At 39.6% G+C, this 14,694-nt stretch overlaps 3 protein-coding genes across 9 annotated transcripts in view; 2 read left to right on the forward strand and 1 right to left on the reverse strand.

Annotated features, from left to right (window-relative positions):
• Positions 1-7,315, forward strand: part of asap1b (ArfGAP with SH3 domain, ankyrin repeat and PH domain 1b) — a 94,845-nt gene extending 87,530 nt beyond the window's left edge. For all 4 annotated transcript variants that reach the window (XM_053228077.1, XM_053228076.1, XM_053228078.1 and 1 more), the window contains 5 exons: positions 1,227-1,305; positions 2,357-2,421; positions 2,507-3,015; positions 3,288-3,410; positions 6,005-7,315. In XM_053228077.1, coding sequence (XP_053084052.1) covers positions 1,227-1,305; positions 2,357-2,421; positions 2,507-3,015; positions 3,288-3,410; positions 6,005-6,079 — 851 coding nt within the window. In that variant the 3' untranslated portion in view covers positions 6,080-7,315. The remainder of the gene's footprint in view (positions 1-1,226; positions 1,306-2,356; positions 2,422-2,506; positions 3,016-3,287; positions 3,411-6,004) is intronic.
• A 352-nt stretch (positions 7,316-7,667) lies between these two features.
• eef1a1l3 (eukaryotic translation elongation factor 1 alpha 1, like 3) lies at positions 7,668-10,247 on the reverse strand. Its single transcript, XM_026937971.3, has 7 exons — positions 10,018-10,247; positions 9,716-9,895; positions 9,327-9,623; positions 9,075-9,225; positions 8,710-8,966; positions 8,223-8,457; positions 7,668-8,021 (listed from the first exon to the last, which is right to left on the reverse strand). Exons 1-7 carry the CDS (start codon positions 10,159-10,161, stop codon positions 7,909-7,911), a joined length of 1,377 nt encoding a protein of 458 aa, XP_026793772.1. The 5' UTR covers positions 10,162-10,247; the 3' UTR covers positions 7,668-7,908.
• A 296-nt stretch (positions 10,248-10,543) lies between these two features.
• The window catches only part of fam49bb (family with sequence similarity 49 member Bb), a 65,932-nt gene continuing 61,781 nt past the window's right edge, over positions 10,544-14,694 (forward strand). For 2 of the 4 annotated variants that reach the window (XM_053228080.1, XM_053228082.1), the window contains exon 1: positions 10,715-11,047. The gene's annotated coding sequence lies outside the window, so the exon portion shown is untranslated. Of the gene's footprint in view, positions 10,676-10,714; positions 11,048-14,694 lie in introns of those variants that run through there. The other 2 variants (XM_026937973.3, XM_053228081.1) reach the window with 2 other exon arrangements.

A 14,694-nucleotide genomic window follows, 5' to 3' on the forward strand; every position in this document is an offset into this window, starting at 1 on the left:
TGAAACATTAACTGTGATTTCTTACACAACCTTTTATTCTGCAAGGAGTGCATTGTGACCCAAAACATACCTGCGCAGAATGCACATGCAGATATGAAAGTAATCAAACACAACAGATTTTGCATGGCTGCTATTCTTCTGTTTAAAAGATTATTAAAATCATTATCCATCATTATCCAGTATAGGTAGATTAGATAGAAATTTAATTCGAATTGTCCTCTATTCCAATGAGGAGTATACATGAATGTTTTTTTTTTAATTGATGAATTATATCTTAATTAAATCTGACCTTTAATTGAGAAATAAAGTTCAAATTTGTTGGTTTGGTGATTAGGTTAGCTAACTACCTTATCCATCATCCATAATCTGATCTGGTAAACACAGATTTGATGCTAGAGGCACAATGCTAGCCAAGTGAATTAATTGAAATAAAAAACACTGTACTGTATTGCATTGTTTAATTTGCCTTCCATGCAATTCCAATTGATGTCCCAACTGATTTACAGCAGTAACCCCCCCACTCCTCTACGGCACAGACATTGAGCTGTCATGCTGCTGTTATATTTTTCAATTTGTAACAATTCTGTAATATTTTTTCTATATGTGGATAGCAAATTAAAACTGTAACCTCCTCCCCGATCATCACCTTTTAAATTCCACTTCAACCCCTGCACATGGCACAATAAGATGATTGCAGTTTCTGTAAATAAATCCATTATGCAGTGATGTGATCATATCCGACGTATGACTGACATAAAACACAGGCCTGAGAAACTAACAGTGTGACTCGGTCGTTTATGTTTCAGCATACAGAAGATGGATGAAATGAGGGAAAATTTTATTGTTTACCCTTGAGATGTATTTGAAAAAAATATTACTCTGAAACCTTTGATAAACCTGAAAGAACTGTCACATTTCTGGGGACTCAACCAAACAGATCTCACTGCCAACCAGTCAGCATTCACCTGTAGGCAGGTTGACACACAGCACCTTATGCACAGTTAGCTTTCTAGATGCAACTGTGCAAATACACATGCAAATGTGCAAATACGCATCAATGCAGAAGTATAAACCAGGCCTTTTGCCTTTATATTTGATGTTCTGTTGTGCTTGAGTGACAGGTTTGAGATGAGTGAAATGAAAACATTTATTATTATTATTATTATTATTATTATTATTATTATTATTATTATTATATTTTGTTGATATGTACCCTATAATTTTAGGAAGTGACTCCACACCTCCTCCAATCAATAAAATGTCTCCCATAACAAACCGATTTGAAGGCATACTACAACAACAGAGGTAAATTGACTATACAAGTGATTTAGGGCCTCAGTCAGAATGTTTCTGAGTTGAATGATGTCATATGGTTCAGGTTACATTAGGTACATAAATAAAATAGAGCCACTCTGAAGCAAGTTCAAATTCTTGACATTTTTGCTGCAATCTGTTTAGAAATAAAATCATTGATGGCATCACATCTTCTGACAATCTGTCTAAAGAAACAGGAAATTTAATTGGAGTTTTAACTGGGGTTTTAAGCTTGTAATTCCTAGGCTCTATTTCACTCTAGCCTCCTGTGAAACCACTCGTGTAGCTGAACTGTTAATGCCTTTGTGGTGCAGGTAGAGAATGAGCACAGTTAATTTGCATTGGAAAGGTCACACAAGACAGTAAAGATATACAGTCAGGTCCATAAGTATTTGGACAGTGACACAATTTTCGAAATTTGCCTCTGTACACCACCACAATGGATTTGAAATGAAGCAGTCAAGAAGTGTAGACTTTTAGTTTTAATTCAAGGTGGTTTAACACCTTATATATAGCATTACTGTTTTAGGAATTACAGCCTTTTTTTTCACATAGTACTTCCATTTTCACAGGCTCGAAAGTAATTGGACAATTGGCTGATAAGCAGTTTAATGGCCAGATGTGGCCTGTTTCCTCATTATTTCATGACAGATTAAGGAGATAAAAGGTCTGGAGTTGATTCTAAGTCCAAATACTAATGGACCTTACTGTATTTGTGCTTTGCTTTTTAGGTTGAATGTATTTAAATAACTTTCTGTCACCAGCCATTGTTTAGACATGCAAAGCAGATAAGGCCATGTGGACAGGTGGAAATATGGTTCCACACAATGATCTTTCCTAGCATTTCAATAGAATAGAACCAGCTCTTAGGCATCATATATAAGGTTCTACAAGAATAAATATTTAGTATTGTTTATTTCAGGTCTATTAAGTGACTCAATTTAAAAGTCTTTTCTTGAGTGGAATAAGGAATAAACCATTCATTTGGTTGTAAATTACTTTGTATCAGTCTCTCAGTTGGGTTGTTTTGACTGTTCCTCAGCACAGCGTCGAGTACCACTAAAGCTACGCTTGGCCCAAGGGTCCTTCCCACACTACCTCAGAAGTGTAAGTTACTTCTTCTGTGACTTGAAAGATTTCCAGTTTGCAGTTATATTTGGTGAAAACTGATGTTTCCTTCTTGTGTCCTTAGTTGTCCTGCGTAAGACAGAAACAATTCACCACCCATCAGTGGACAAACCCAGCCAGCCACCAGAGCCAGTGTTGTTTCAGAAGTCTCCTCCGGGGTCAGACACACCTCAGAAAGTCCCTTTACCTGATAAACCCCAGCCAGGGGACCTCCATCCTAAACCACAGGTCTCAGAACTACCACCTAAACCTGGAGAACTACCCCCAAAACCACAGATCTTTGACCTGCCCCCCAAACCTCAGCTGGGAGACCTACCACCCAAACCTCAACTCAAAGACCTCCCACCCAAACCACTACTTTCTGATCTCTCCAACCCCAAACATGGAGTCCCTGAACCTGCGCACAAGCCCCCTCCTGGAGAGGTGGTTCACAAACCCGAGCCTTACAACATGCCGGTCACTAATCAACAAGCTGAACCATCACCTCAGCTCACCCACACCACCGAAGACACCAACGGGAGCCTGGCATCTGGCCCAGAAACTCCAATACCGCTTCCGAGGAAAATCAGTACAGTGAGTTAGTGACAATTTTCCATAATTCCTTTTTAATGTCTTGTAGTGGCAAGTCAAGGTGGCTGGTGTTATAATGCCTCAGCTTTAAAGAACTATTAAAACCTGTGTAATGTGTAGTGTAACATCAAGTGATGTAACGCAAGTCCATTTGTCCTGACTTTCTTCAAGACTGCTGGAGTGCATATTTTCCTGAAAAGAACAAAATAGCAACTAATGCCATACCTATAGGAAGTATGACATGCATAATGAATCTTTTCTTTATTTGAATCTAGGGTAAGATTAAACTGCGGCGAGTGAAGACCATCTACGACTGTCAGGCAGATAATGATGACGAGCTTACATTTGTAGAGGGTGAGGTCATTGTGGTAACTGGGGAGGAGGATCAAGAGTGGTGGGTGAGTAGAACGTCTTAAATTATGAATATATTTTTGGTCTTCCAAAAAAGTTGGCAAATTTGTAGTAGGGCTGCAAAAAACAATAATTAAAAATGCTTTCATTTCAGTGCAATTTGATTTAAGACCAGAGTCAGTTCTGCAGCATTTGCACTTGGGCAACCGTTGCTTAAAACAGAGTGCTACTATTCCCCTTTATTTGCTGTGACTAATGAACATAGATGGAAATACCACATAACCTCACACACACACCTGAAGTATACTGAAGAAAAAGGAGAGAAACAATTTGCCTCATGTGTCAAGCTGTGTGCGAACAGATTCATTCATAAATCATTCATAGGAGAAATTTAGTATTCATGAAAATCTTGTAATTTTGAAAAAAAAAAAAACATTTGTATCTTGCTCATGCTTCTAGTATAAATTTGTGTATAAATGTATGCATAAGAAGACTAACTAATGTAAACCTCGACTTATAGCTTCAGATCGTAGAAATTACAAAGAGTTACTGCAGTTTTATATACAGTATGGATCATGCTTTCAAGTTTAAATAGTTTAAGAATTTCAGTTCCCAGTGTTGGGGTAATGCAGTACATAGTAGCACATTACAGTAATCAAATTGCTTTTTACAGTAATACTACTTCTCTTTTTTTCCTTAAATGAAGCATTGAAAGGACTATTAGCTGTCATCCTTGTACTTTCTAGTTAGTATGGGTTTTAGGGAGTAACTTGGGAGTAAAGTAGTGAGTAATGATTAAAGTAATCACCATTACATTTTGAAAGACGTCATTAGTAATTTGTAATTGATTACTTTTTTTGAGTACCTACTCCAACATTGTCAGCTACACACACAAATTTAATGAGACATTTGTGAACCTAGACGTTTCATATTAAAGGCAAAAGGAGGAAGGGCTCAGGTGGTGTATAAGTTGGTTCTGTTTGCCACAGCATCTTCTTTTTATGCTGTGCAACACTTTATTATACTCTCTAGTGTGCTTCGGACCTTTTGCTTCCTGTGGGCACATGCCCTCCTGCTTTTGTAACATGGCATTAGGGAGGGTGTGAGGGATTTCTGGCTGAGAATCACAGAGACTCGCTTTGAACAAAAAAAAACCACAATTAAACATAGCAGTTTCAGTTTGGCTCAATGATTTCAGGTGGTGTTATGCTTTTATATAATTTTTTTTTACTGGCACAGACATGAGTCAAAACAATTTTCACTTCTATCTCTGAGAAAGTATATTTTTGCCTTTCGCTCATCATTTCATCTGTGTGACCTTTGCCTCTTATGGAGTTTTGTGAGCGTCACAAAATGCAAGGCAGCTGTGCCGTGCACACACCTGGTAATTTACGGTTGACTGGCATCCAGAAAAATCTTTTGTTTGGCTTGGATTATGCAAACATTTGAGAAAGAACAATTTTGTGTTAAACTGATGTTTAATATTATGTACTGAATATTTAATTCCCTAATTAGTAAACACATGCCTAAATGTATGAGATGAATGAATGTGAGGTGATTGAGTCATGCCTTTTGCTACAACTAAATATTTAACCATTAGTTAATATTGCTGGCTTTCTTTTAACTCTTGGATGCATGAGAACCGTGATCTCAATTCTAAGACAAAAAGTTGTAATTCCAATTTCATTGAGTTGTGTGGCATAATATGAACGTCAGTGATTAATTGTGCAGCCTTGAATATTGTGCAGCCTTGCACACTACATAGCCAAAAGTATGGGGACACCTGACCATCTCACCCATATGTGGGCCTTCCTGTTGCAACAAAGTTCGAAGCACACAAGAACGTCTTTATATGCTCTAAGCTTTAAGAATTCCCCTTTACTGGAACTAAGGGGCCTAAAAATGTTCCAGCATGACAATACCCCTGTGCACAAAGTGAGGTCCATGAAGACATGGTTTGCCAAGGTTAGGGTGGAAGAACTCTAATGGCCTGCACAGAGCCCTGACCTCAACCCCACTGAAAAGTTTTGGGAAGAATTAGAACTCCGATTTCGCCCAAGGCCTCCTCGCCCGACATCAGTTCCTGACCTCGCTAATGCTATTAGGGTTGAATGGGCAAATCCCCACAGCCATGCTCCAAAATCTAGTGGAAAGCCTTCTTAGAAGAGTGGAGGTAATTATAACAGCAAAGCGGGGAACGAATTCTATAATGGGACATACAACATGCACATATGAGTGTGATGGTCAGGTGTCCACATACTTTTGGCCATATAGTGTAAATCATCACATAAATAACATTTCAGTGGTAATCTGCTGTAGTTATCCATTTACATAATAATATGAATGACATGAATTATAAATTATAATTATAATTTGTGATCTGGAGCTTCTCGTCATCTTTTGGGCTGTTGCTGGGGCCACAGCGAGCATACTTGTACTTTAGGAGGGGGGGCAGGGTTACAAGTGCTACTATCTGTGTGTTTAAAGAACCAGACCTCTTTAATATGCAGCTACTGTAATATGGCACATTGAAGTGTTTTTCTTAGCAGTGTGTCCCAACAGGAATATTAAAATGACAAAATTTATTTGTCAAACTTCATACATCTTACCTATTTTTGTCTTCTTTTTTTTTCCTCCTCAGATTGGACATATAGAAGGACAGCCGGAGAGAAAAGGTGTTTTCCCCATGTCCTTTGTCCATATCCTGTCTGACTGACGCATCAATTACTGACCTGAGGCCCACAGCCTTCCCACCTTGCCCATCTCCTATAAAGAGAAACCTGTAAATAGCTGTTGGAACCTCCACAGGACTTTTAAAGCAAGAAAATAAGCACCACAAAAAGATGCAAAAATTGAAACCTCTTATTAACTTCCTTCCCAACACAGAGGTGCAGTGTGAATGATGAGTATCTAGCTTCACCAGTGTTTCCATTCCTGTTCAGCACAGCTGAAACTGCACCCAGCGTTTAGCCACATCCTTCACTTCAGCTGTTTCTGTATATGATAACTGTACATAGTGATGTTGGCTGCACACAAATATACACAGGAGTTAGTGTTGTGTGTAAATATGCAAACCTGTGTTAGTGTGGCAAGAAAGTAAAATGTGTATACTTGTATTCTGCCTGCCAACTGTCCATCCCAGGGCCAGTACTGTATAGACAGTGAAGTGTAAAGTATTAATGCACATTGATCATTGTTGGTATTGTATCCGAAATGGCACGCTCGGAGTGATGGGCTGTAGTGACCATTGACAGTGTTCAGGCTTGCTTGTTTTTAACCTCCACATCTCTTAACATACCACTATAGCACATCCAGTGATGGAATTATCATGGTTTGTGATTTCAAATTACTCCCTCATTTTGCTTGTGTGACATAAGGAACCTCTAATATGTACACACCTAATGTGGTTAAATCTTGTGTATCCTTGTCCTGTGTATTAGCAACCACATCTAGTGAGCTAGACTTTTCTGCTTTTCTGAAGGATCTTTGCCATCTATGATTTTTTTCACAGTCTTACTTTTCACTTTTTTAAAGATAGAATCATTGTGGTCCTTCTGTCCCCTCACCATTTCACCCTCTATCAATGCATATTGAAGATATTAATATGGCTGATACTTGAAGCATTCTGTGCACAAGCTCATTTTTGGTTGACTTCAAAGAAGTGATGTACTGAAGAATTATAAACTGTTTGTGGCAAAGGCCATACAAGATAATAAAGCACCACCATAGATAATTGGGTGGTACCCCCATCCTCAGCAACTTGCCAACATGTCAGACTTAAAGCAGGCAGATGTTAGTGGGACACTCAGGTTATAGCAAATGAAACAAACATAGGCCTAGGGCAAAGCTACTTGCCCCTCACCAAGCTCTAACAATCAGTGACAAGTTGTCATGTTAATGTAATCAATTTTAAAAGACTAAATAAAATGCCATTTCAGATGGAAGGCTTAAAACAAGTGTATGCTGTCAATTAATGATAACAGGTTGCATGCTGTACTAAAGTCAGAACTGGATCACACTGCTTACCCTGGAGCAGCTTTCCAATTTTAATAACACCATCCTTCACTAGACCATGTATCTATGACCCCCCCCCCCAAAAAACCCCAGTCACCCTTACCACCATCCCTTGAAGCCTACAGTTTAACACATTTGATGCATTGTTCAATTAAGTGACTTCAGTTACAGAAAAACCATCCTCTAAACAAAAAAATTAAGAGGTGCCGGATGAAATGTTAAACAGCCTTATTCTTTACATTAATCAAATCCTTTCAAAGTTGCATACCTATACAAAAGCAAACCAGAAATGCACACAAGACAAATCAAATTTATTTTGCAGTCTAGCAACAAAATCCCTCAGTTCAGGGTCTCCAGTTACTTCATCACAGCATAAATCCACCTTGCTCTTCAACTAAAAGCAACTGCTTCACTTGCAAGTCAAATGATTTGTGCAACAATAAAAAGCAAACTCAAATTTAACCTCTTAAGGTTTACATACCAGACTGCTGGTAAACAAAGGAATGCAATAAAAAGGTATAAATGATCAACTCATTTTACTACTTGAACTTTTTGTGCAGTCTTTCTTGCTTGATCCACCTTCTCAACTGTCTTGATCACCCCAACAGCAACAGTCTGCTTCAGGTCCCTTGCAGCAAACCTCCCTGAAATGACAAGAGAATTCTAGCAGCATGTAACTTCAATGCCCCTATCCCCAGAGGAATACATTTTATGAAAAAGCCAATTACCAACCCTTCTGGAAAGCTACCTTATAGCAAATCTAATAAAAGACTAAGGACACATCAGGTGTTGCATCCAGGTTAGATCTGCAGGTGGCGAGCTAGTGCAAAATGACCAGACCTTACCTAAAGGTGGATAGCTGAAGAAGCTTTCTACACAGAGGGGTTTGATAGGAACAAATTTGACTGTGGCAGCATCTCCAGAGACCAAGAAAGGCGGCAAGTCTTCCAGTTTCCTCCCTGTGTGACGATCAAGCTTCTCCTGCAGCTCTGCAAAGCTACATGTGACATGGGTTGTATGGCAGTCTAGCACTGGAGAGTAGCCACTTTTGATTTTGCCAGGGTGATTGAGAATAATAACCTGTGGGAAGAGGATACATTAGTGCCCAATCATTGACCACATATGCCCTTTCCAAATTCCAAAACATCCAGATGAGACATTAGAACAACTACTGTAGAGAGCATGTGCTTTTGGCTGGGAGTGAAGACTTTAGCATTAAAGAACAGATCAACTTTAACCACTATAAAAAGGTCAAGTCTGATTCAGTTCAAGTGATTTTACAGAGCCTGCCAGAGCTTATTGGTAATATCTGGATATCTTTGTATATGTTACCTGAGCAATAAAGCTGTTAACATCAGATGGTGGGTCTTGCTGGGCATTACCAGCTACATCTCCACGTCTCAAGTTCTTGACTGCCACATTCTTGATGTTGAAGCCCACATTGTGCCCAGGCAGGGCTGTCTGCAGCCCCTGGTGATGCATCTCAATGGATTTAACCTCTGCAGTCAGCTTAGCTGGTGAGAAGGTCAGAACCATCCCAGGCTTCAGAATTCCAGTTTCAATTTTGCCCACAGGAACTGTGCCAACTCCTAGTCAAAAGAGTAAAAGTGAATAAACCACAAACCTTAGGCTCACTCTAACCAACCAGGTCCCAAACATTTAGTGCAAGAAATGAGTGATTAGATCATAAGCACAACCTCCAATTTTATAGACATCCTGAAGTGGTAGACGAAGTGGTTTGTTGGCAGTGCGAACTGGTGGATACAAGGAGTCCAGCACTTCCAACAGTGTCTTGCCACTTGAAAAGCCATCCTTCCTCTTGATCTTCCATCCTTTAAACCAAGACATCTAGCAGAAAGTGTTCAGTACACAGTTACCTACAGCCCTTACACTGAGGAAACAAATACCATGTTTAAGAACTTTGGATTTGAAGAGAAAAACTGGCTTACCTTCTGGGAAGGTGCAAGCATGTTGTCACCACCCCAACCAGATAGGGGAACAAAGGGCACTGCAGTTGGGTCATAACCAATCTTTTTGATAAAAACAGTTACATTTTTCACTACCTCCTCATAACGTTTCTGGCTGAACGGTGGCTCAGTGAGGTCCATTTTGTTGACACAGACTACAAGCTGCTTGACTCCTAGTGTGTAGGCTAGCAAGACATGCTCCCTTGTCTGACCATTGCGGGATATACCTGCCTCAAACTCACCCTTTGCTGCAGAGACAACCAGCAGAGCAGCATCAGCCTACAGATGAATTAAAAACCATTTAACATCATATCACTTAAATCTGTAAGTCTACATCCTGTAACATTTCTGGGATTAGCAACACTCATTACCTGCGAGGTTCCTGTAATCATGTTCTTAATGAAGTCACGGTGACCAGGTGCATCAATTATTGTGAACACATACTTCTGAGTGTTGAACTTCAACAAGGAAATATCAATGGTGATGCCACGCTCTCTTTCTGCCTTAAGTTTGTCAAAGACCCATGCATACTTGAAGGAACCCTTCCCCATCTGGAAATAAAAAAAAAAAAAAAAAAAAAAAAAAGAGTCATAATTCACGTTGAGAAAATGAGGTTTAAAAAAAAAAAAAAAAAAAAAAAGACTGAGAAATTTACCAACATACAGGCACCAACCTGGGCTGCAGCCTTCTCATATTTCTCCAGGGTTCTTGGGTCAACACCACCACATTTATAAACAAGATGGCCAGTGGTGGTTGATTTCCCACTATCAACATGACCAATGATGACCAGATTGATGTGGATTTTCTCTTTCCCCATCTCCGAGTTTATTCAGTTACGAGAGCAAATTAAGCCGTTAACTTGGTTGAGCGTTTCCTTGAACTACACCAAAAGTGTTAAACGGAACAAACCTAACGCTTCGATTAAATAGAGCACTATAATGCAGCTCAGGTGCGTTTACATCCGCGTTGATTAACCAGTCTGTCAAAAAAAGACACGCCCATCCGCTGGATTGCGCGCCCTAATTCCACCTTTTAGGCTGCATTTTAAACCGCTGACCAATGAACTATTCCCGAGCCTGTATTAATAGTGCACAGGCTCCCAGCCCTGGTCCTGGAGTACCCCTTGCCTGCACATATTAGCGTTTTACCCTCCTCCCAACACACGTCCACGATGTTGCTTGTATACCTACCATAGAAGACCTAGCTCGTTACCAAACCTTCCTGAAACCCAAATGTGCGCGTTAAAAGTTGGGGGAAAGTAACCTGTGCGGCGCATGCGCACTCCAGGAGCACGCTTGGGAAACACGGCTCTACATAACGGGACTTATCAGGTGTGGCGTTCGCGCAATTGCTCGTTTAAACCACAGGGGGTAGTAGACCATCATGCGTGTGTTTGCTATGAACGCCAGCAGCAGGACAGTTGAGCAGATATTCAGCACGAGACCTTATTTACTGTAAACAGTCGTAGTCAGTGCCTGATAGAGAGAGAGAGAGATAGAGAGAGAGAGAGAGCGAGAAAGAGACTTTACTGTTATGCTTTTTAATGGCTCGTTGCTTTTGAACCTGTTCATGATAGTGCGATGACGTTTCACCAACCCGGAAATAGCAGTTAGACAGCTAAGAGAGAGAAGTAAATCAGTCTTCCCGAAGCTTAGGCGTCGGAACTGGACTTCTAAACGTCTCTCGCACATTTACACGTCAAGGTATGGTTAATTTTCAAGTTTGATCCTTTATTCCGGTGACGAGGTTGTTCTCGGTGTTGGGGTTTGGATAAACAGTGGGATTTAATTGGGAGGTGTTCATAAGGCGAGGCAGCTCCAGTGAATGAAGCAGCGTGTGGCTGAGGTCCTGCTTGGTGAGAAGGCATGGACACCTTGTGAAATCTGGCGCTTTAACAATCTTATGTTCAACTGTAGGCTTTTCAAGCTGTGGTTTGGTGCAGATCAACACTAGAGGTCTACTTGGAGAGCTCACATAGCGTTGTTTTGTCCTAGATAAGAGCATAACGGTAGCTATAGTAAACAGGCTGTTGCTGTTCCTGAGTGGAAGGCTGAGCTTACTGTTAGGCAGCACATTAGAGTTTTATTTAGTAACTGGAAATTACATTAATCAAAGCCAGTCCAAGTCATGTCAAGCACAGGTGTGTGTGTGTGTGGTAACTAAACTGACTGGTACTAAGTCTTCATGTACTAATAGAAATTCATGAATATACTTCTTCCTTTCAATGGACATCAGTTAAGCAGATCAAGAATGACTTGTTGGCAAAAGCGACAGCTCTGTAAAACTTCTCATTTTTACATTCTCCCTTTCAAGAGACCTGAATGTGAACCTGGGCAGTGTAGTGGCTTTGTGGATAATATTACAATGTGGTTAAGAGTGTGTCTAGGTTTTAAAATCTGTGCTGTACTGCATTCATTAAATGAAAAAAGATGATATTATTATCATCTTTATTCATAGTGTGATTAAAAAACAAAACCCTATCTATTATCTCTGGTCCTTTGGATCAGTCAGCTTCTAGACTTTTTATATTTAGATTTTTAGAGCAGTTAGATTTTTATATCTTTCAGACACAAGGACATGAAAAGAAATTATAGTAGTCTAATTAGTGTTATCCCGACTGCCACGTTATTTGCTGCACCTTCTTCCCCTTTTATGGTAAGGTAAGGCGTTGAAAGTGGAAGCTAAAAACACACAGGAAGTCCTTGCGCTGGTGGTTATGAGACGTTATGTGTCAGCATGCGTGTGCAGCATAGCCAAATTGACTACTGCTCCCAGCATGGCCATTTGTTCTGTAAGGCATCCCATCTGTGCGAGTGGGAGGATGCTGAATGCTTGCACTTCATTCCTGCTACATCAGGTGGCATCATAGAAAAACTGGGCGTCATGCCATGGTACGAGACTCCATTGCACCATCATGCCATAGTGCAAGGCTATGGCAGGGTGAAATGATCAGGTCTGCTGCCTTTCCTTCTGTAGACTAGCATGTTTTGACAGGCTTTCAGCGTGTAAGATTTTGCCATCACTGTTAATGTGAATGGTGTGCATATCGGAGCAGAGGCCGCATGTTAGGACTGAACCATTGAAGTAACACTGAAATAGTGACTCATTGGATCAATATGTAGAATTACCATTGCTTTTGGTGTTGTTGGTATGACATCTGTTTGATATTCATTTACATTTCGCTTTTAACACAAGGCAGAATCAAATCCTACCACAGAGCTGAGAGGTTAAGGAACTTGCTCAACAGTCATAGGGATTAAACTCACAATATTTTAACACTAGCAAAGAACCTTAAATGAATACTCCACTGTCTTTCTCAAATTAATATCAGCTTCATTGTTTCTGTAGCCTGTGTATGATTTCCACTGACAAGAATTTCAATGTGTTTCTCTGAGAAAAGAATGGAAAACCCTTTTAGAAGCAACTCACTTATAATAGAAGTCAAAGTGCAGTTGTTGAATGATATCAAATAAATGTATGCATATTTTGTAGGTTCTGTGTAATTCATCCTTTCAGTTGCACCAGTGTGGAAAAGTTGAAGAAATGTTCATCTAAGATCTAGGATCATCTAACTAACTTAGCTTGCTAGCTAGATTCGATTTATTATCAGATAATAGATCATCTCTTGCTTGCCTGGCAAATGAATTAACTTGGCTAAAAAAGTAGTAGTTAGTATAACTGAACCCCCCATTTGATTATTTGAACTTATTTTATCTGAATCTTGTCTTCGATAAAGCATGTTATGTTTGCACCCTCAGCAAAATGGCGAGGCGTCTTTGGATAACATTTTGGCTATGAGCTGAGGTGTTCTCTTGCAGCACATGTAAAAGATGTTATTTGAGTCTGGAGACATCTTTATTTTTGGCAGCCTCCGAGTTGACCCAAGCAAGTCACCAACACGTGTTGATGCACTGCACATGAGCGCTGAGGTGCTGCTGAAGACAAGAGGTCAAAGCAGGATTAGCAGAGCTCAGTGTGGTTGTGATGTGGAAGTACTCTCTTCTACAAAAAATCAACAGTGTGACTGCTGGATCTAACTAGACAGCCTCAGTTAAACAGTATGACCATCTTGTGCTAATCTCATAAATTTATCCTTGCCCTTAAACTTAAAAGTAGTTTTTGGTTAATTTGGTTGTAAATGTGGATCCAAGGATGTGGGAAATAGGGGTGCTGAGGGTGTTGCAGCACCCCGACTTTCAGGATTCCTTTAATGCTATATAGATAAACAAATGAAGAAATAAACAACCTTTTAAGCAGTTTTCTGTGTTATATTTCTACACCAAGAACTTAGCATAAAGTATAAAGCATTTGCACCCATAAAAACTGTATGTATGGGGAAATATAAAAAAAAAAAAAAAAAAAAACACTTTTGAACTTAAATGTTGTATTTGGTTTATTTATTTTTCTTTTCTCAGTGCTCTCGTTTTTACCATTACTAATTTGCTTCCTCTTTAAACTCACTATTTATATTTGAATTCAGATATTTTTACGACTTTTGTCAGAAAATGATGCTTTGACTCTTAAATGCCCTTAAATAAAATCACTCTATTAAAAAATTACATCAATTACAATCAAAACATTGGATTAAGAAATCACACTGGAGCTTCCACTTCCTGGTGGTCTAACTAATGAATTTATTTGTCCAATCTTGCATATGAACATCGTCAACAAACCGCATTGTTCACACTGAACTGATTAATTGAGACCAGAGCTGTCAAAGTGTATGTCTGAATCATTGAGGTTTACATCAACTAGGGAAAATTCAATAGAAGCTTATTGTTTTCTTGGGTGAGGGGAGGCTTTTTTTTCTACTCTTCCTCTTCTGGATAAATTCATTATGCTTTCTTAGACATTTAGGTCTGTCTCTCCCTCCTTGCTTTATATTGTCTATAGAATATAGGTAGTTCTCATTTAGTTCAGGTCTGACTTTTGTAGTCATTTATATTCTGTCTTTTGTTTCAGAACATAAACTGTCAGGTCTGAAATTATAGTAAGTTTTAAGACAGAGACATATTTTGACATTTTTATAAATAGAAAAAGGGTGGCGTGGTGGTGTAGTGTGTAGTGTTGTGACCTCTCAGTACCAGGGTCCCTGGTTTAATCCTAAGCTTGGCTTACTGTCTGTGTAGAGTTTCACATGTTCTCCCTGTGTTTGTTTGGGTTTCCTCTAGGTTTTCTGGTTTCCCCCCACTGTCCAAAAATATACAGATAGGCAGGTTGGCTGTGCAAAGTTGCCATAGGTTTGAATGAGTGTGTGAATGTGTTTGTGAATATTGCCCTGTGATGGACTGGCGTCCCATCCGGAGTGAGTTCTCCCTCCTTGTGCCCGGTGTTCCTTGTTGTATGCCCA

The sequence above is a fragment of the Pangasianodon hypophthalmus genome, chromosome 22 (genome assembly GCF_027358585.1).
Source record: "Pangasianodon hypophthalmus isolate fPanHyp1 chromosome 22, fPanHyp1.pri, whole genome shotgun sequence".
In the NCBI taxonomy this organism is placed as follows: Eukaryota; Metazoa; Chordata; class Actinopteri; order Siluriformes; family Pangasiidae; genus Pangasianodon; species Pangasianodon hypophthalmus.

What these genes read in the sequence shown, in the direction of transcription:
- eef1a1l3 (XM_026937971.3), bottom strand. Translation starts at nt 10,161, where the DNA reads ATGGGGAAAGAGAAAATCCACATCAATCTGGTCATCATTGGTCATGTT. An exon ending in TGATTACAGGAACCTCGCAG is followed by an intron (nt 9,624 to 9,715) that starts GTAATGAGTGTT and finishes ATTCATCTGTAG; the next exon opens with GCTGATGCTGCTCTGCTGGT. An exon ending in TTAACAGCTTTATTGCTCAG is followed by an intron (nt 8,458 to 8,709) that starts GTAACATATACA and finishes CTCTTCCCACAG; the next exon opens with GTTATTATTCTCAATCACCC.